General features: G+C 31.0%; 2 protein-coding genes and 1 pseudogene across 5 annotated transcripts; 1 reads left to right on the top strand and 2 right to left on the bottom strand.

Moving 5' to 3' along the window:
- Positions 1-1,193: 1,193 nt before the first annotated feature.
- LOC114179368 (uncharacterized) lies at positions 1,194-5,725 on the bottom strand. Of its 4 annotated transcripts, none has more exons than XM_085670512.1 (9): positions 5,497-5,725; positions 4,605-5,105; positions 4,299-4,332; positions 4,000-4,149; positions 3,492-3,584; positions 2,888-2,953; positions 2,479-2,570; positions 2,322-2,369; positions 1,194-1,795 (listed from the first exon to the last, which is right to left on the bottom strand). In XM_085670512.1, exons 2-9 carry the CDS (start codon positions 4,973-4,975, stop codon positions 1,678-1,680), a joined length of 972 nt encoding a protein of 323 aa, XP_085526638.1. In that variant the 5' UTR covers positions 4,976-5,105; positions 5,497-5,725; the 3' UTR covers positions 1,194-1,677. The 4 variants fall into 4 exon arrangements, with proteins under 4 accessions (XP_085526638.1, XP_085526639.1, XP_027921493.1 ...); XM_085670513.1 differs by having other exon boundaries at positions 5,583-5,725; XM_028065692.2 differs by having other exon boundaries at positions 5,290-5,514.
- A 4,187-nt stretch (positions 5,726-9,912) lies between these two features.
- Positions 9,913-18,533, bottom strand: CAF2 (RNA-binding CRS1 / YhbY (CRM) domain-containing protein). Its single transcript, XM_028066044.2, has 5 exons — positions 17,620-18,533; positions 16,420-16,645; positions 13,637-13,764; positions 11,307-11,451; positions 9,913-10,397 (listed from the first exon to the last, which is right to left on the bottom strand). Exons 1-5 carry the CDS (start codon positions 18,412-18,414, stop codon positions 9,970-9,972), a joined length of 1,722 nt encoding a protein of 573 aa, XP_027921845.1. The 5' UTR covers positions 18,415-18,533; the 3' UTR covers positions 9,913-9,969.
- LOC114179631 (protein TIC110, chloroplastic pseudogene) lies at positions 12,023-13,630 on the top strand (annotated as a pseudogene).
- Positions 18,534-22,105: the final 3,572 nt, after the last annotated feature.

Raw genomic sequence — 22,105 nt, 5'->3', positions numbered from 1 at the left:
GCGAGGGGTCGCTCAGGCGACCAACTCAGTTTTTGACCGAGCGAGCATCTCGCTCAGGCGAGGAGAGGATCGCCTAAGCGAGAATGCGTGGAGGTTGCTATTTCTGGGTGTCGAACTCTCGCCTAGGCGAAGGGAGCTCGCCTGAGCGAGAGACCCTCTCGCTTGAGCGAGGCCCTTCAGCCTGAGCGAAGAGTTGGGCGAGTGCGCGTTATGGTGTGGTGTTTTACTTCTATTCTTGGATATTTGGCTTGTTTATGAGTGAATTATTATATATTGGTTTGAAGGGAAATGAATATGCATGTTTAGAAGGGTGCATGGGTTGTGAATGATGAATTTGAATGAATTTGACATGTTAAAATCATGAGATGGTTGGTTATGAAAGTGGCATGATAATGAGATGTGCTGGGATTCGGTATCCATGGATGGAGTATGATGAGTTGGTATGGGTTTGATCTGAAACATGAGAAGGACCAGTAACAAAGGTCGACATAATTTTGTACATGTATGATAAAAGCTTTATTGATTGTTTGGATATGATTGGTCTATGTCAGTGCGTAATTCCTTGAAATCTCTAGGTGAGATTTCAGGGGCGTGCTTCAGTGGTCGGGACGTAATTCCATTGCCCCCTGTTAGTGGGTGTCCATGGTGGTGCCCCATCTATATAGTCTGGTAAGGATTCAAGGTAAGGTTGCATCCTGACACTCTGAGGGGTCAGTTAGTCTCACTTAAAGCGGACTGACTCCTGTGATGAGAGTAGCAGGAGGCTTGAAACTCATTAAGCGCTAACCTTGTGTGTAGGGAAACTGATTCATTGTAACACTTATAACACATAGCTCGGGGGTGAGCAGAGGTATACACCACAAGTGCAAGCATCCGTTGAATTCGACCAGATTGTATGTATCCGGATGAGTCGAGTCGAGTCTTAGTGTATTGGTTTGAGAGTCATAACATGCTTGGGTGTTTTGTGTATTGTTGACTGTGAAAGTGTATTAGATTGCATGATGGAATTATTTTGTGCTCTAGCTTACCCTACTTTTATTGTTGTGTGTTCTGCTGTGTGGTACTCTCTTTTGCGATGATCATCAACTTGTTGATGTGAGCAGATGCGAGGAACACCCGTGGTCAACAGGGAGGTGATGGTTTCGCTGCTTAGCCTTTGGATTGGCTTCTGCCTTTGGACTTTTCATTTGGGGCTAAGGCCCATGTATTGTTTCCCCTGGGGATTTGTTTAAGTCTTTATCTCTCTTGCTTTACTTGGTACCTGACATCATGGTGTGCCAATTTTATTCGTCCTTTAAGTATGGGATATATGTATGAGTGACGTCATACTATTTTATTCTCGCTTCTTATATTATTCTATGTGACATATCCTTTATTTATCTTTATTAAATAAATGGGGTGTTATAATTCATCTGTGTGTCTTTGTACATGTTTAAAGCAACATTTCAGATAATGTGTTAAAAAACTAATATAAAAAAAAAAAGATGTAGAAGCTATAAAAAGCTGCTTCTAGTTGTGAAACACGTTACATAAGTAAAATCCAACATGCGCGTAATATTTGTAGGGGTTAGAGTGGTAGGGATGAATTTACATAGCAGCCGGAAAATAATCTAATTCTAATCTTCAAAATCACTTTTTGTTGGGAAAATGGTAAGTTGAACATTTTGGAGAGTGTTGTCACCTAACAAAACGGGAAGAGGCAGGAAATGATCTTGATAACCAAAAGTGCTTCATCCTTATTATTAAAACAAATACCCCATAGCATGGAAAGTGCATCAAAGCCACAGCCAAGTACCTGAAATTGAACCTCATGCATTACGTTAATGACTCTATTTTTCTCATATGTTCAATTTTTTTTAGGGTTAAATATGTTTTTGGTTCTCAAGTTTTAGTAAAATTTGAAATTAGTCACTCTTCAAAATTTTTGATCAATTTAGTCATTCATTGTGAATTTAGTTCTTTTAACTAAATTTTGTTAAGTTTATCTGACGTGTCAAGTGCATTTCATGATAGTATTTGAATTGTTTTCCACCGTTTGACACATTTTCGCTTTAATGTTAACTCAAATATTATCATAAAATGTGTTTAAAATGTCAAATAAACTTAACAAAATTTGGTAAAAAGAACTAAATCCATGCATTTCTAAAAATGAAAGACTAAATTGGTATAAAATTTTGAAGAGAGACTAATTCAAAAATTCACTGAAAGTTGAAGGACAAAAACATATTTAACCCTTTTTTTTATTAACTATTTTAAGCTTTATGAAGCAATGAGAATAAAATTATTTGAACAATTGTAAAAAATAGATTTTGAGAACATACAATAAGGGTGCATACGAAGATGATAGATCAAGGAAGGGATAGGGCCACCTGTAACAGAGGTTGTTAAGTTATTATGAAAGGAACAATTAATTCTCTTGGACTAAAAAATGACTCATAAATGTTAACAAAAAGAATGATTCATAAAACAAGGTTTTACCAAAGTGTGACGCAAACATGGATGATCCACTGAAAAATCACAAAACTAGCCGTCCACAACACAAAATATGCAAATCGAAACATTGGAAATCTCTGCACTTGTTAACAATACAATACTTGTGTTATTCTTCAATTATATTTCAAGTTTTAAATCACATATATGTGTAATCAAGCATTACATAAATATATTCCTCATTCATACTCTAACATAAACGAGAGAATGATACAAACAAAAATTGTTTAAATTTTGTCCTAAACAGTATTAATAATTATTTTGGGTGATTAATTAATGGGGGTGGTTGAAAACATATTCAGAATCATTAATATTTACAGAACATTTTTTAAAAAGAGTAAAATTAACTTAATGATTTGATTCAAATAAAAGAAATGTGTATAAACCAAAAACTCACCATGCAATTCAATGATGTGTCACCGAGGAGGAAAAGCGCATTAATTGAGTGCATACAAAAAACCAACTGCAAAATGAGGAAAAAGCAAATTTTTTCAGATGAAAAAAAGACCAACTTAGCAGTTATAATTTAATATTTTATATGTTTGGACCATCTTCTTAATTAAAAAAAAATGAATTTTTGTATAGATAAAATTAATTTATGTATAAGTTAACTTATAAAAATTTCTTTATTTTTAACTTGTATATATGAGAAAACTAATTTCTTGAAAAAAAATCCTGCAAACAAATCCAATATTTATTTACCCTCAAAACCCATCGATTTATGCACCCTAATATGCTATAACATAAATAAAGTATTTCCACTAACACAATCATGGTGATCTTAACAATTAACATGATAAGAAAAGTATAAAAGGAAATTAATAATTAATTTAATTAATATTAAAAAATATCTTTATTTGTTTAGTATTGAAGGAGAAGTAATAATATTTATGTGAAGCAAGGTAAAGTTCAAACAATCTCCAACAATTTTTATGACATTTGAACAATTTGGAAGGAGAAAGGATAAATGAGAGAGAAAGAAGAATGTTGATTATACTTACAAAATCAACACTATAATCTTTGTAGGAGGACAAACGAGGATAAAGGATGAACCAGAACACTGAATCAGTTAACACTACAGCACCTGCACAAGTCTATATATTTAAAAGAAAATGAAAAACAAAATCAAATTAACCACACAACAAAACCAAATTTTGTTTCAGCATTCATAACTCATCCCCAGTTAAAGAAAAACAAGAAACAAATATTCTAAATTCTCCTCTGATATACAGTTTCCAAACTAATTTTCTGCCTGTAAAAGAATAAAAAGAAACATTTTTTAATTTTTGAGATATTATGTTTCTTTCATTTTTTCTTTTCTTTTTAGGTGTATTAATGATTAAAGAAAAATATAACTTTACCCTCAAACACATATGAGTTAAGCATTTCTTACCTACTATGGAGAAAAAAGGGAAAGAAAGGAAAATGAATATAAAATAAAGTGTTTTCATAATTTGTTTGATAAGGAAAAAAAAGATGAAAAAAAGGTTAAATATCAGTCCCCATTACCTGAAATATAATTTGAAAAACGTAACCCCATAAAGAAGCAATCTTTCTATCATGAGTACCAATGCCAACTTCTGCATCTAAAGAAGGACCATTCACTCTGATTTTTTCTTGTTTCAGGGAACATCCATATAAGGAGAAATATGATCCAAGCTGAAAATCAATTTCAGATAACAAATAACCCAATCACATAAGATATGAATTAAAGAGAAAAAAAAAAAAAAACAACTACATGCATTTTCAATTTTTCCTGCTAAAATTTTCTGCTACAATTTATCGGAGCCGAAAATGTAAAGCTTTACCCCAAAGTAAATAGTGACCAATGTAAAGGTCCATCTGCTCAGCACAAGAAATAAAAAAAGATACCATTAGAATATTTATAAAAGCAACAGTTTATTACAACTAACAATAGTTTAATCCTTCTGGGTTCGAAAAAATTTAAATTTGGTTTTGGTTCTCTAAAGGGTATTTTGTAATAGTTTATAACCACTGTTAAATGTTAACTATGATTATTTTTAAACATAAAAAGTTACATCTTTTTTAAACCAGAGATGACAGATTTTGTGAGGAACATTTTCATGTTAAGAGATAAAATTAAAGTAGCTTACTGAGTGTAGAAGTAAAATATGCCTGCTCCATCAGAAGCAACACTGGCAATGATCAAAGCCAAAAGCACAATAAAGCAAATTACTCTATAAATTAGCAGCCATGAAGGATCAATTCCTATGAGACAAGTGTTCCATGCCTCATCTTCATGTAACAATCCAGCTTCTTCTCCTTCACTTTCTTCTCCACTGTTTGATCTTGATTTGTTGAATCCTTCATACTTGAATATCAAGAAAAATGCTAGAGCCATGGATCCTAAAATCCATAGAGCACAAAGTAAGAACCTCCAATTCAACCAGTAACTTAAGGCAGTGGTGTCTCTACTCATGGTGGGTTGCCATGAGTGGCTAGAAGGCCAGGATAAGAAACTCATTAGATATGTTCAATTGCTTCAGAAATAAATGTTTCTTCTTGATGAGTTTCTTAGAACACTAGGCACAGTGGTGGAGGCTCGTGCATTGGATCACCCTTTTCAACTATAACATTCAGTTCTAACTGCAACACTGCAACAACATTATAAAATGGATGAGAACTTCAAAAATTCTACAAAGAAATAAAAAAGATAATGATAGAGGACTAAAACTCATACATAAAGAATTCAAGGAGTCTATGTGTATCAGATAAAGCAGCATTGAACATGCATGCATGCAAACAGAAAATGGGAAATAAAAAACATGGATTGTGTACCTCTAGCACATTGTTAGAAAAGAATGTAGTATCAGGTACTTCACAAAGTAATGCTATGAGAACTGAAGCAGAAGTTTGACATGAGTATTGTTGTTGAGAAATTTGAAAGTGAGGTGGGATGAGAAAGAATGAGTGTAAGCTAAGGTGAGATAGATAAGAAGATTGATGATGAATTTTTTTGAAGGCAATAAAATGTAGATTCCTTACTTGAGATGGGTTCATCCCGGTGTCCCAAAAGTTCATTACTTGATCCAATTGAAGAAAGAACAAAATAAAATAGGTGTGGCACTCACTGTTTACAAGTAAAATTTGGAGGGCAGAAGATGCTTTGCTTTATTCTTTTATCTGAGTGCAGAAGGAATTTGATGACTGTGTAAGAAGAGCATATTACTTAACAGAGGAAGGGAAATAGAGCAGACAAAAACAATATACGCTTTTCATAGCATTTCCTACTTTTTCTTAAAGCTAAATTAAGTTTGAAGCTTCAGGTTTTTGTATTGAATCTTTGAGTCATTCATTGCGTATTTGTGAATGTGATGTGCCTATTTTATTCGTTTACGTGTGTTTGAGTTTGGTCAGTCTTTCATTCGGAACGAGTAAAGTTCTCGTGAAGAGAATAAACTGGTTAGTTTAGAACATCAATTTTGAATGACACAGTACAATTTTTTAACTAAAACTTCCTATGGGTTGAAATTCTTTCAAAGCCTTTGGGAATTAAAAGTTATTTACAAGTCTATTACAGCTACATAGTATTTTCTGGCCACTATTTCAGTGTATATAAAATTACTTGTTTCATCTTACCGAAATAAAAAAAAAAAAAATCATTTCGTTAGCTAAGAGCTTACTCAAATATTTAACACAATAAAAGTTTAAATAACTAATAAAGAAAAAAATTCATTTATATTTATACCCTCACATTTAAAATTTGAAATGCGTAGAAATATTGTTTTATAACGTTTTAATGCGCTCTCGTGTGGATTTTTTTGAGAAAAAGCCTTTTAATTTTTTAACCAGTATTCTTGAAGTATGGCGTATTGAGAAAAAAAAAAAAAATATATATATATATATATATATATATATATATATATATATATATATATACTAACATAAACACAGGCGCTATCGTGCCTGTGTGTATATTTTTTAAATATACATGATATTATATTAGTAAGTGATAATATTGAAATATTATTAAGTTGTTATATAAACTAAAATGATATTTATTAAAACTAAAGTGAAATATATCATAACAGATGAAAGAATAACTATTGATAAATAAAAAAGAAAAAAAGAAGCAAAGATAACCAAATTTATAAAAAGCTTATGAAAATAACGGTCAATTTTTAAAAATTTAATAAATTATTATATTTAAAGGATAAAATTGGTATTTTAAAACGTGGACACAAAAAAGAAAATCTTCTTATATATATATATATATATATATATATATATATATATATATATATATATATATATATATATATATATATATATATATATATAGATGGCAAATAAACCCGTGCCCGTGGGTATCACCCGAACCCGTCCCCGTTTTGACGGGGAATCCCCGCTTTGACTGGTATGGGTATGGGTATGGGTAATACCGAAGTTTTCAACTGGGGATGGGGATATATATATACCCGCCCAAATACCCATCCCCGCTTAAATTACTAAACTATTTATAATTTATTAAATAATCTAAAAAATATATATAAATAAATAATATATTTACACATAAAATATAATATAATATAATATAATATAATATAATATATATACATATAAATAAAATATACTTTTATATATATATATATATATATATATATATATATATTTACACATATACATGTAATATAATATAATATAATATAATATAATATATATACATAATAATATAATATAATATATATAATATATACGTATAAAACAAATTAATCATTTAACTAGTGAGATCTTTTATAAACAAATTTATAACATTACAAATTTATAAAAATTTAAAAGAAATATATATATATATATATATATATATATATATATATATATAAAAGCATAAAATATCTACACATATACATGTAATATAATATAATATAATATAATATAATATAATATACATATAATATATATACATAATAATATAATATAATATATATAATATATACGTATAAAACAAATTAATCATTTAACTAGTGAGATCTTTTATAAACAAATTTATAACATTACAAATTTATAAAAATTTAAAAGAAATATATATATATATATATATATATATATATAAAAGCATAAAATATCTACGCATATACATATAATATATATACATAATAATATAATATATATTATTATATTTATATTATTATATAATATAATATAATATATACTTAAAATAAATATATATCTATAAATATATATATATATATATATATATATATATATATATATATATATATATATATATAAAAACATAAGATATCCACACATATAATATATATACATAGTAATAATAATATAATATATAATATAATATAATATATATAAATAATTATATATATATATATATAAACATAAGATATCCACACATATAATATATATATACATAGTAATATAATATATAATATAATATAATATAATATAATATATATATATATATATATATATATATATATAACATATTTCTCATTCTCTTTGTTTTTTGTTATACACTTTGTTTACTCTCTCAATTGTCTGGTTTGTTTTTCAAGATTTAATTTTGAAGGTAATTTTTCTTCTTCTTATTACATAATTTTTACTCTTTGTACATGGTTATGTTCAAATAGGTGTTCCTCAATTTCATTCTATGAAATAATTTTTAGGTTACACATTTGATTATCTTTATTTATTTATTTATTTTCATGAAAATGTTTGACTCTTATTTTGTAGCTCTTCTTTTTGTTACTTTGGTTATACACTTTTTTACTCTCTTTTAATTGTTTGGCTTGTTCTCTAAGGTTTAAGCAGATCTTCAAGGTACTTTTCTTTTTATCATAATCTTAATTATACATTTTTTTTTTCCGTTATGTTATGTTCAAATGGATATTCTCAAATTTGGGTCACACATTTAATTATCTTTACTCCTTTATGATAATTTTATTTATTATTTATTTTTTGTTTCATGATAATGTTTAATTCTCAATTTTAAGTGCTCAATTGCATAAATCCTTAATTTAATTCAAGATCAAAAGATGAAGAATCTATGTTTAAATTTGAATTATTATTAATTTAATTTTGTTATTTGTGCTATTTCGTTTAAGTGGTATAATATAAATTTTTAATAGTATAAAAAATATTTGAAATATTTTTAAACTTGATTATTGTTTTTCCTTTTATATTTTGTTAAAAAAGAAATTAACCTTTTTACTTTGTTTGATTTTTTTTTGTTACGTATGTTAGTTTCTAGAGAAAATGAGCACAGGAGATCAAGATTTGCAGGTACCAAGTCCACCACAGTGTTCACAACAACCAACTCCCTTTCAAAGTTCCAATAATGACAGTCAATCTCCATTGAATCCATCTACTCAAATTTATTAATATTTTTTGTTAGTATTTTTTGTGAATTCTCATCTAATATTCTACATTTGGTGTTTGTAGGTGTTAAAAAATTAAAAGGAAAAGATGTTCTCATGAGTGAAAATGAATCTGATGAAGAAGGTACATTATATTCTAGTAATTAAAATTTTCAATTTCAATTATTATATCATATCTAATTTTTCATTTTTTTTCTATGTGTAGGTGGATCGAATGCAAATGAAACCACTGATCATTTGTAAAATTAATAAATATTTTGGTTATTATAAAATTTTAGTAATGTGTAATTTTTTAGCTTTTATATAATTATTTGAATTTTATTTAGTTGTTATTTGATACTTTAATTTGAGATTTATACTATTATAATATTTTTCTTAATATTTGACATCATGAAAATCAAAAAGAGTATGTTATTTTAATATTGAATATTTTGATAGTATCATGATTCCGTTGGTGTGATTTTTAAATTTTTTTTATAAAAAATATTTAATTGATATATGGAACAATAAAAAAATGGGTATGGGTATAAGAAAATACCCGTTACCCGGTGGGGATGGGTCAAAAGTTGTATACCCGTTGGGTTTGGGGATGAATTTTTATTATGGGGATGAGATCATGATACCCGTACCCGCCCCGTTGCCATCCCTATATATATATATACCTATATATATATATAACCTTTTAATTAAAAGAATTTTAGAAATGATTAGATTTAAATGAATTAAACCACAGTATATCGTTTAATAAATTTAATCAAATTGAACTGCTCTGAATTGATATTTAATCACTTAAATTATCTAAATCATTCAAATTATTACAAAATAAATGTATTATTTTAAAATATATATTCAATTTCGTAAATTATAGTAAAACTTGAAAATTTCATTTAAGAACAACTCAGTTTTTTTAAAACAAAATCTAAATAACATTTTTTTTTCATGCAATTGCTTTTTTTTAACAAAGCTAGTTTTTTTTTTTTTCAGCAATAAAAGAACAAACCTAGTTATTTAGGGATAAGATAACTGATTTCTTTTTTTTACTCAATTTCATATTTCAAGCCTGCTATTTTTCTCAATACAAATGCTCTTGAAATTGCCATTTTTTTTATGTTGAATTAAGTATTTACTCAAATGGTCTTTGTTTTAGCTTTTTGACAATCATATCAATGCCTAATGATTCGGGTTCAGCTGACGTGTCCACTACATACGAGTTATCGTCTTCTTCATCATGGTAGTCATCATAGTCTTCTTCATCCTCCTCTTCAGCAGGAAATTCGTCACTAGAATAACTATTTTCAAAGTTTGCAGTTGAAGCTTCTTGGTCATTTTCTCTAAATGACAAACTAAATGCTGGATGGGAGTGATCCAACGCCTGTGAAGCAATCTCAAATTCCTCTACCTTCTCCAACAGACAATCAGGACCAAGATTAAATTCATCCAGCAACAAAGCTTTGCTTGACTCAATTGCACGTTTCCACAGAGACAACATTTTTGGGCTTGTGTTCACCACATTGTTGTCAACATGATTAGTTTGGTTGTCATCAGTCTCACCTGATTAACATTGTCAAAACATTACCATGTTGCTCAGCGCATATGTTCAACTGATATTTTACCAATATCAAACAAAGAGACAAAAATATTATATATAATTCATATATGCCACAAGATAGAACTTAACAATTCTTGAAGGCTGATATAATAGACAGCAGTTGAATAATTAACGAGCGGTAAGGAAAAGACCACCGAACATAGTATGTTTATCATCAAAGCTTCTTAGGAAAATGGTTATTGGGGTCATCACATTTGTAACTTAGAGGACAAAGAGAGAGAGAACTTAATCTCAATGCAATGAAAAATCATCCGGGTAAAATGAGTTACCTTCTCATATAAAATAACATAACAAAGGTAATTATAGAAGGAATTTCAAAGAACTTCAATAGAAAGATCGGAGGTGCCCAAGCATCCCATCCCTATAACATAAAATCTACTAAACTCGAGGTTAATTAAACTATACCCAAAACAAGCAATTAGCTCGACAAAATTCATGAAACCTCGAAGCAATGCCTTTCTAATATGTTTCTGTTAATAGTCATTCCTGAAATTTGCATAATAAACTCCATCGAAATACATAGAGAGAGAGAGAGAGAGAGATTTGAGTGCTTGTTGGAATATTATCAGCCGGGGAATTGCATTAAATGCATGCCCTAAACACATAATCTGTTTTAAGAACAACCCATTTCTTTCCAAGAGTCAGGATTGCTTACAATAACCCTACGTTTTATGTATCTATTTTAGGATTATATTGAAAACTCCCATTTTTGAACGTTTCTTACACTTCCCATTATAATTATACACAAACATGTCTTCATGTGGTTATTGATTACACAAGAGTTCAATTGGGACAGAACATCACAAAAATAATGGTTGAATTCAACCGAATTTACTTTCCGTAACACGTACCTGAATTTTCTGAATTCCCTGTAAAACCAGCTTTTGAAGGTGTAAAAACTGGAACAGGTTGCAGGTACCTTGATTTCCAATCTTTGCCCCTCCACATCAATATCTGTTCATCATCAAAAGACAACAGCACACAAGGTACCAAATCCTGCCAACACAAGACTATCAAAATGCATGCAGCACAGGATTCTACTTCAAATTATTGTGGCAACACCTAAACTGGACTTGACCTTGTATTATTATGAACAAATATATCAAAGACTTTAAAGAAAGTCCAACGCATAATTTATTGCAGTAACAAATCGTTATAAGACCCCTCATTCAGCCCAGAGCTGACACTGAAGGATGGGCCTGAACCCCAATTGAAAAAAAGATTAAATGACTGAGATTTTATCGGACTTGCCTAAGAAATTATCTTTTAATATTATTTAATTTCATTTTAAATTTCTTAAAATTAGTTGAAGGGACTTGTAAGGTTGTCATTCATTAAGTTATTGTATTTAATATATAAGATTTGTTGAAGATATAACTGTTGGAAATAATTAACAAATAGAATATATTAGATTTTCATGTTGTTTTATTTTAAATAAAAGTCATGTTGACTAATAGGATAAATCTGTTTTATCCCATATAGGTACTATCTTTCATCAGTTTATCAACTGATAGTTTCTGTTTTGCTCATGTTCTATAAATACGTTGATTTACACATGAATAAAAGTATGTCTTCTTCACATACAATTCCTGTGACCAGCTCGAACAGGTACAATGTGGAGTGGGTGAAAATGCTCTGCATACCTCAACAGATTGTTGAAGCAGCTCATTCAGGTATCTGTGACAGTCTGTTTAAAGAGGTTGTCCAGGATGCAATTGCATCAGGCGCTGATGGATATGATGCTGAAATCCAGAAAGCAGTAAGAAAAGCCACACATGGCCAGCAACCTACTAGGGAAGTTGCTATGTCTATTGCAAACAGGGCAGTGGTGAAGATATTTATTAATTACATAAAACGTGCCTGAGCAGCTGGAAATCGTAGAGTCTGTAAAAGAACAAAAGAATATGCTAGCTTTCAATACCTTAGTTGTAACTAAGTTGGCGGAGGACATTACAGGGTAGCCAAGTTAGATTTCAACTGAAAAACCCGTGAAAGAAGAGGACATTACAGAACTTCAGACACTCAAGAAAATAAGACCAATTGAAGATCTTACGGAAAAGTTGGGCAAACATGGTTAGATAGAAATTACTCTTAAAGATGATCTTCCTGAAAGGGATAGGCCTGACCTTTACAAAAAATACTTTTATGTATAACTGGGGAAGTGACAAAGGGTTCCCTTTGGTGCTCAGATCACTAAAAAGGATGATTCTGAGTATCTTCTTCCAAATCAGTTTGCTGGGATTCTGGGATTGAGTGATAATGAAAGTGTAAGTGCACAGAGGTCTAGCTGAGCAAGCTTTTAGGCGACAAGCTAAGTCATTTTAGTTATGGAAGATAGAAAAAGGCCAGGTTGGAGCAGCTCTGTAAACTCCAGAAGCAAGTAGGCTACCTCCAGAGTATGTTCAGAAAATGATCAAGATAAGACTGCTATAACTCAAGGTAGGCTCAATATGAACCAGATAAGTGAACTCAAGGATGCGGATGTTGATTTAGACAGTATGGTATCTGAGAACTTGAGAGAGATCCTCTTCGAAAGAACTGTTGATGATATTTTCCCATCTGGTACTGGAGAGTTTGGTGACGAGGAGTACGTGAAAAAATCCCATCAGATCTTAACATCAACAATCCGAAGCAAGATGGGTTGTTCACGAGCTTGCAAAAAGTAGACTGTCCAACTTGCTCGTTCAGGCAAGTGTCTCTACTGAGACAGAAATCACAAGGGAGTGGTTTCTTCACTGACTTGCTGGCTAGTCAAAATCATGGGAAGTGCCAGAATAGCTTACTGATACACTACATACATGGATAGCAATCCGGTTCCTGAGAATCTGTCTCGCTTGCAGTATCTGATGCGAATAATGATTCCGCAGCTGCTACTCTCGAGGAGATTTGGGACATTTAAGTCATGAACAAATGAGATTATGATACTACTTTCAACTCAAAACTTAACGCAATAAATATATGGATCTTTTCTTTTTATATGTTGTTTTTCTTGTCTAATTTTACCCAATGTGGACTCCAACTCTCACTCTCAGCATTTATCACTTCCTTCAACACTTTGAATTCATTTTATTGACTCGATACCCAGAAAAGATATCAATATTGTTTCTTATGAGCATAGCTAGTAAGGCACAAAAAGAACAAAGCAAGGCACCACAGCAAACAGGGAGGAACATGTTGATACCTTGAGTTTGGCACCAATTTTCTTGTAATCACTAGGGTCCAATCCCTTGCAGTTAACTTTCACCAAAATACTTCCTTCAAAAGCATCTCTGACATCCTTTACAAGGGATGTATACACTCCATTTTTTGCTGTAACATTATAGAAGTAAATTAGAAGTATAAATTTAGAAATAAAAGCCATAACTCATGCCTTAAATTAATGTGTAATCAGCTAATATCAAGAATGTAATATCAATAAAATCTCAAAATTGGAGAAAGTTGTTGAATAAATATACAGATCAGAAAAAAAAATCAAACATAATGACAGCTTATCCATTTTACTTTACTAGATTTTAATTGTCTTTCCTTCACTATGAGATTTTGGACTAATTCTATCTTCAACATCTTACATATTTACTCTACTGACCAGGAATATTTCATATTCAAAAGCCCATAGCATCCCATAGTCAAATATTTTATTTGAACATTGTGTGAACCGATGAAAGAGAAGAGAGAATTTAGAAATGCATTTATTGAACGACAACAAGAGAAAGAATTATCCTACAAGGATTTTCCCTTCTCGGAGAGTTGTTTCTTCTCCTAAAACTTTTTAATTATCTGAATAATTCCTTTCACACTTAATCATTTCCTCCGTACTTTACCTAACTGATTCCCACTAACCAAATGCTCTAACCGTCTCTAACTACTTTTCTTCCCCTATGTCCTAACAAGACCATGTTCTTTTTAAATTCAGCAATCATTATGGTTCAAATCCTGGAAAATGGAAATGAAATAGATACACGTCCAACAGATGTCCCACTGCCTTCTTCAGATGGAAGACACGAAAAACATAGTGAATCCAGGCTTGTTCTAGGGGCCAAAGCTGGACAGTAAATGTATCTATCTTTTGAGCCTGAAACAGAGACCATAAACTATTTTGTTTTCTTCTTTTTTTTGGTAATAAAACGTTTTGAGCAAGGAGATGGTGCCGCAACCCAAGCCAGAATATGTTCCTAAGCACAAAGCACTTACATTGAATTCATATTTTCCCCACTCAGAAAGGTGACGACTCAAACCTGCCACAAGTCAGATTTTTTATTGTCAAATAATGTTTTGCCGATTCCGAGAGTCCAGGAAGGATTTGCGCATTATTCAAAAAATGACCTGAATGGACAGATTTGCAATGTCTCTATCTACTTTCTAAAGAATACAAATCCTAAGCGAAGCTTGGGCTAGGCCAATTTGGCAAAAAAGCTGCCCATTTTCTTGAATTCCATTATTGCACGTGTCCATAATAGAGTGCCACTGTTCTAATCCATATCTCATTTCAAGCAAATGTGGGCGAGTAATCCACAACACAACATACCCATTGTCTTTAAAATGCTGCTGAAGCAATCAATATGTTTGCATAAGAAATGAAAATTTAATGGATTTGAATTTGAACTAGTTTCTATAATTCTTCTATAGTCACAAAATCCAAGATTTGAGGACCCAGATTAAGTGTTGCATCTACCTATTCAACTTCTACTTCTATCACCTCTGCCACTGGTTCATTCTCTGTTCTGTCACTTATCCACATCTGCTTTTGTTTCTTGTTTTTCCAACAACCATTCCATTTTTGGTTTTGTTTCTTGCTGTTCTGACATCCAACTCAATGATACACCACTTCCGCTGAAACTAGGACCGTCTTCAACCAAAAACAACTTCGTCATTGGCAAACTCTGAACACCCTTCTTCCACATTTTCCCTCTTCTTGTTCAATTGTGATGAAGTAAAGCCCTAACCACGTTTGTGCTTTCCCACGTTCCTCCTTCAAGACCAATTCCATAATTCTTCAATTCCAGCAATACTCTTCTTAATCTTCGAAATTCTAGATGCTAATGAAAGAGGTTGTGGGCTTGATCTGTGGTAATTTCTTCGAGAGATCAAATTTTCCATTTATTCGCAATGAGGTCCAGAAGGTTGGACAAATTGTTAAAGAGCCATGAATGATTGATAGATATAAACAAAGAAAAAGAAAAAAAATTGCAGAACAGAGAAGAGGAGAAAGAGTTATCTTCAAAGTGTTTCCCCTACACATGCTCTAGTACTCTGGATAATCTTTTAATCTTCGTTCTCCATATTTACTTTACTGGTTCCCTTAACTAAGCAGTTGCACTAACCCTAATTACGTTCGCTTCTTTTTAGTCCTAATACGTAGTGTAGTGATACTCCAATATTATTGATAAATACACTTTATTAGTTTGTTACGTGTCTCTTAGGGAGTCAGTTAGGGTAGTTGGATGGGCTGAGATAGTAGAAGAAATATCACATGTTGCCTATAAATAAAGAGGGAAGGTTGATAGGGAAGTCATCTTATGATTTTGAAAAAGGATGAGAAGATTAAAGAATGGGGACCGGGGAAGAACCCTGAACTCTTGCATATCTAGGTAAATCATTCATTTGTTTTATCTTTTTATCCTAGCCAAAGGCTGCTACCACACTGGCACAACAATAAGGATCTGGGCTCAAAAAATTATTCTTTACTTTAGATTCTGAAGCATTGCTATCAATTATTAATCCTAATGAACTCTGAATTGCAGAACTCAGACAAATATTAATGGCACCAACTTATTCCATGACCATTAAAACATACATCAAAATAAAGACTTCAAGTTTAGACAAAGTCTTGCCTCGAGTTCTGTGACTTCAGTTGCTCCAGGCAAGAAAAATAAAAACAAAAGGGTACACTAAAATGTCAAATTTGTTCACGCTATGTGTGCATGTGCATGAGAAAGACAGAAATGAAACCCATTAGATGGTTACCTAATTTACAAATTGGCAAAAGGCTTTTTCCCTTCATCCGTAATTCATCAGCTTCAGCTTTTGTTAGTCCTCCTGGGGCATCTTCTATAAGTTTTGGGTAAACAGGAGCAGCTGGCTTCCAGAGCATCACTGGATACTGTGGACGAGTTCTATAGTTGTAATTTCTGCCACGGAAAAGGTACACTACACCACCAGTTCGATGAATTATTTTCCCCCCTGTTTTCTCCTGTTATGGCATACAAAGTTTGACTCAGAATAGACAAAGCATTGATGAAATTATTCTCAATATAACTATGAATAGAAGACTTTATTGAAGACAAGAAAATGCCTCAACTATGAAACAGAACCTGACAGAACAATTCAACTGAATATTGTTACCTTATTATTACTAAGATAAAAATTAAAAACAAGAATGTGAAGAGAGAAGAAAGGCCATAACAACTTTTAAAGCCAGTCGCCCTGTAAATGTAATCTCCTACTCACTCAAGTACAGCCAAATCATATGTACACCAGTGCTAAAAACAGTTATTTGCCATTGGTGAATTTTAAAAAACTATCTAAGATAACAATTTCAAAACCACTGAAAAAATATTTACAGCTAAGAGCATCCACAACGCAATGAGTGCATAAATGAGTTGCATATGTTAATTTTGTAGGCTCATGGATTTAAACACTTTATATAATAATTCACTCAGGTTGAGGTTGCTAAAGTAAGAGTTAACTTAATCATGTAAGTCTTACAATTGACCTCCTATTAATAGATAAAATATTTTCCCATTGATTTCTCTCTTTCAAAGCATATTTTTTCCTTAAGTAATGTCATGTCAATTACTCCAATTGCAAAGTTAGTATAAGCAATCTTTGTAAGCAATTGTGCATGTCACATGTGCATTGGAAACAGTCTTAAAGTTTTCTATCTAAGAGCATATTTCGATAACCTTATACAAGAATACCTGAAGGAGAAGAAAAAGCGAAAGCTTGTACCTAAGTTAAAATAATAAAAAATAATCTTTTGGAGAAACAGGCCATAACGTGTTGTCATTTCTTGGTCATAATCCATGTGAACATGCCCAGGAGGTGCAAATGTTGGTACTTGGTACCAATATGCTCAGAGATTAATCGGAAATACATTCTGGTGTAAGAAATTTGCACTCACAAAAATATGAATCAATCTTAAAGAAAAGAAAAGGGACACTGTACCTCAATATGATGACATACATTATCCATATCAACAGTTGGAACACCTAAACAACGAACTTTACAGACACGGCTACGCTTCCAATGTGAATGTACCAATTCCAGCATGTTATGCGTTAATCCATCCCTTCCAAGATTAACCTGGCGATTATCCGACATCATCGGCTTAACAAGCATTTGTATCTCCCACCTCTTCAGAGGCTCCCCGAGAATCTCTTCCCTCGTCTTACCCTCCTTCGGGAACTGCCCCAAGGGAAACGGCCCCGGCATTTCCACGTGCTTCACGCCCTTCGTGCCAGGCGGTGGAGGATTGAACGAGTCGAACAACGGAATCTTCTTCTTTTTGCTCTTCAGCGGCGCCTTCCCCGTCCAGGGCCGGGGCATAGTAGGCGGCGCGAACGGAAGAAACGCCGGCTCTCGAATCGCGATCGGCTTTGCCTTCGGCGTCTCCGAGTAGCTAAACTGGAACTCGAACGGCGCACCGGGGAGCAGGTATGACACGCCGGACTCACCAATAATGACGGACCGGTCCGCGTTGTCGGAGGCGAGTACACCATCATGTGGCACGCGTTTGTGATACTTGGAGTGGCGGTGGTATCTGAGGCCGGGATTCGGGGTCGGGGATTGAGGAGGAGGGTTTTGGGATTTGCGGGGCGGGGGATACTTGGGGACGGGGATTGGCGGCGGCGGAGTGGCGGAGACCGCAGGAGTGCGATCGGCGGGTGGCGGCGTTGATGGTAAGGAAGAGAAGAGGTTTCTCCCGACGGGAAGAGAGGAGGATAATGCAACTACGACCATTGGAGGTTGGGACTTGAAAGCGAGAAATTTTGAAAGTGTGATTTCGCAGTGTGGTAGAAATTGATTCGTTTCGTCAGTTGCACTAAGATTTTTCCATTGTCCACGTAGATGAGTTCCGTGCTATTCCCACCTCATTGCTTTCTGAAAATATCTAAGAGAAATAAAATTAATATATGCGTATGTCTATTAAAATACTCGTTCGTCCTATTTTTTCTCGTAAAATTTTAATTTGGTCTTCGTAATTTTATTAGTTTTAAGTAAGTTTTTATTTTTATAAATTAATATTAATTAGATTTTTTCTATTAGTAAAGAACTAAAACTGTTAAATAAAATAATTAAAAATAGAATCTAATTGATACTAATTTATAAAAATAAAACTTAATTGAGATTAATAAAAATATGAAAAGAATTAAATTGAAATTTTGCTAAAAAACAAAATTAATATAAATATTCAATTTAATATATATCTATATATATATATACACACGTATGAGTGTAATTAAAACTAATATTAAATATTTTATTTAATCTATTAAAATAAGATAATATAAGAAATTTATCATCATCAACAATGATAAAAGTTCAAAATATAAATGTGATGAAGTTAATAGGAAGATTTATTTGCCACTTTCAAATATTAGTAAAATAAATACTGATAAAAGATTTAAACTGATAATTAGATAAAATAAATTGCAAAATCTATTAATCAAGTTAATTGTTAAAAAAGTTAAATTGGATAATAAGATATCCATTTATTGTATTTAGATTCAATATATTACGTAACCTACTAAATCGGTAAATAAAATTAAAAATATTGAAAATTTTATTTTGCTAGCAAAACATTAAACGGGTAAATAAGATAAAATAGATTGTAAAGTTTATTAATATTCATATTCAGTAAAAAGAATTAGTAAAAGTATTAAATTGACTAATAAGATAAACCATCTATTTATATCACATTCAGATTAAATAAAAATAATATTAAAGTTAAATTGGAACATGATATAAAATATCTAAAAATATTATTTTGTTGTCCTGAGTAAGTAAAACAATATTTATAAAATTAAATTAGTAAATAAGCTAATATAAGTAGTGAATATATATTAATTATAGTTAGATATAATAAAATAAAATAAAAAGATTTAGTAAAAATATAAATATTAATTTAGTAAAGAGAAAAAATACACAAAAAATTTATTTATCATATTCAGATTCAATAACATAATATTGATTTTATGAAATTCGTACATAAGTTAAAATAAATTACACGGTCTATTTATTATTACTTCAAAAATTAATAAGATAATATTATAAAAAGATTAATTTGATAAATAAGATTAAATGGATACCAATATTTGGCTAGTGTTATATAGAATTCATGAAAATAAGCAATAACCTTGATTTTGAAATAGATAATATCTCATTTTATGTTTAGCAAAATAATATTTATATCTTTCTTATTTTTTAATAACCACACACATAATTACTATATTTGAAATATATAAGATTAGTAAAATAGTATATTAATAAATAAGATAAAGCAAAACTATAATCATATTTAGAGTAAATAAAATAAATTTGGTAAAGATTAAATTGGTTAAAAAGAAAAGATATATTGAGCATATATCTATCATATCTATTGATATATAAAATATTTCATATAAGTATTCTAACACATAATAAGACCTTTATATATATCACACACAATTAAATATTTTTCATCCTTAATCACATACAAATTTTGATTTTCAGCATTCATACTCAATATCACACAAAAATGGTTACTTCAGAATTGGTGAAGAAGACACGATATAACAAGAGGCTACACGACGAAAATAATGAATTTGTTTCTTTGATTCCAATGGAAGAATCACTTCACATAGACAACAAGAGGCAACGCATTGAACATGACAAATCTACTATGATTCCAATAAAATCACTTCCCACAGACTTGTTGGTCAATATGATTGCAAGGGTAAGTTCTGAATCTTGCATTGATCATTACAACATGAAAGTATGTTGTAGAGATTTTTTGGATGCTTCAAAAGATAACTATATGTGGCAACAAGTTTTTTTAGAAAAGTTCCCTTTACATTCATGGTTATCTAAAGAAAAAAGATTGGTGTTTGACTCTTTCATCAAAAGTTGTAAAGAAGGTGGCAATATTGAAGCTTTGTATAGGGAGGGATTGCAAGAAATAATTAGATATATGGGAAATGTAAAAAAAGGCATCAAAGACTTGAAGATGGCTGCTGAAATGGGTCACCTAGAAGGAAGATATGTGTACGGTTTGATCTTATTATGCTCCTATGAAGATGATTTGAGAAGAAAAGGAGTTGAATACATGCAATTTTTGAGAAATGCAAAGTGTGTTGTAAGTTGTAGAAATAAGGTAATAGCTTTATTGGGTAATATATGGAGAAGACCTTATGGAACGCTAGTGCGTAATCCAACTCCTTTATGTCGTGATAAGTTATGCAATGGATGGAGTATGAAGAAAAATCATTCTTGGAAAATGGTAAATAATGAAGATGATGATGTTACTATTAAGAATTCATGTGAATATTGTAGGTGGGATGTTGAACTTGATTTCCTTTATAATGTACTAGCGTAACACAGGCGCTATCGCGCCTGTATGTATGTATTTTTTAAAATGCGTGATATTATATTAGTAGGTGATAATATTATAATATTATTAAGTTAATATATATTTTAAAATTATATTTATTAAAAATAAAGTAAAATATATCAAAACAGATAAAAGAATAACCATTGATAAATAAAGAAGAAGAGAAGAAACAGAGACATCTGATTTTATAAAAAGTTTGTAAAAGTAACGGTCAATTTTTTAAAATTTAATAAATTGTTATATTTAAAGGGTAAAATCGGTATTTTGAAAAGTGGACACAAAAAGGGGAATCTCCTTTATATATTGTTATAGATTATTTCATCCTGTTTAGTTTAAATTATATTCAAATCATACAAATTATCAATTTTCTTAGGGTATGTATTTGTTATAGTTTGTTTTACATTGTATAAACGGGCCTTTGGAATATATACCTTAAATGAACATTTGAAAATCTAATTGTTAACTTTCTTGAACAAAAAAATTATTTAAATGAAAAAAATCAAGTTGATGTTGTTAAATCATTTTTTAATAAATTATTTGTCATAATCACAAACATATTTCTCAACCAATACAAACACACACATAAGAGAGAAGTGCAGATACATTATATTATATTTTTACTTTGATGGCGGGATACTATGTTTTCAAAGAAAAAGAAAATAAAAGAAAAAAATAATGAAAGAATGAAATTTGTTTCTTTTACTTTTAAACATAATCACTCTAATATATATATATATATATATATATATATATATATATATATATATATATATATTGTAAAGCTCACTTCTATCTGTAAAAATTGTTTGGTCTGACTTTATTAGAGGGTCCAAGGTCAGTCCACTTGTTTTCTAGGACCCCTTTCAGCTGCTCATATACCCCTATTTTGCCTCCTCACCTAACAACAACTTACTCACCTTTTCTCCTTTTCTGAAACAAAAGCTCTGTTAGGGCTTGAGCTACGACCTCCTTCGATCTTACTTAACACTCTTCCTCCGTGTAATTGTAAGTTGAACAAAACCTTTGTCCCTTCTTTCGTTTTGTTTTTGTTTTGAAGTTTTT

Source organism: Vigna unguiculata, chromosome 3, assembly GCF_037176805.1.
Source record: "Vigna unguiculata cultivar grain cowpea cultivar isolate G323 ecotype 2 chromosome 3, ASM3717680v1, whole genome shotgun sequence".
Taxonomy (NCBI): domain Eukaryota; kingdom Viridiplantae; phylum Streptophyta; class Magnoliopsida; order Fabales; family Fabaceae; genus Vigna; species Vigna unguiculata.
This window is presented reverse-complemented; position numbering and strand designations above follow the sequence as displayed.

Bases quoted from the DNA above. Each gene is read 5' to 3' on its own strand.
- CAF2 (XM_028066044.2), bottom strand. From the start codon at position 18,414: ATGGTCGTAGTTGCATTATCCTCCTCTCTTCCCGTCGGGAGAAACCTC. The intron at 16,646-17,619 runs GTACAGTGTCCC...ATGCCATAACAG, and splicing joins ATGTATGTCATCATATTGAG to GAGAAAACAGGGGGGAAAAT. The intron at 10,398-11,306 runs GTACGTGTTACG...AATGTTAATCAG, and splicing joins AGGGAATTCAGAAAATTCAG to GTGAGACTGATGACAACCAA.
- LOC114179368 (XM_085670512.1), bottom strand. From the start codon at position 4,975: ATGAGTTTCTTATCCTGGCCTTCTAGCCACTCATGGCAACCCACCATG. The intron at 3,585-3,999 runs GTAATGGGGACT...TTAAATATATAG, and splicing joins TTTTTCAAATTATATTTCAG to ACTTGTGCAGGTGCTGTAGT. The intron at 2,571-2,887 runs GTGAGTTTTTGG...TAACAAGTGCAG, and splicing joins ACACATCATTGAATTGCATG to AGATTTCCAATGTTTCGATT.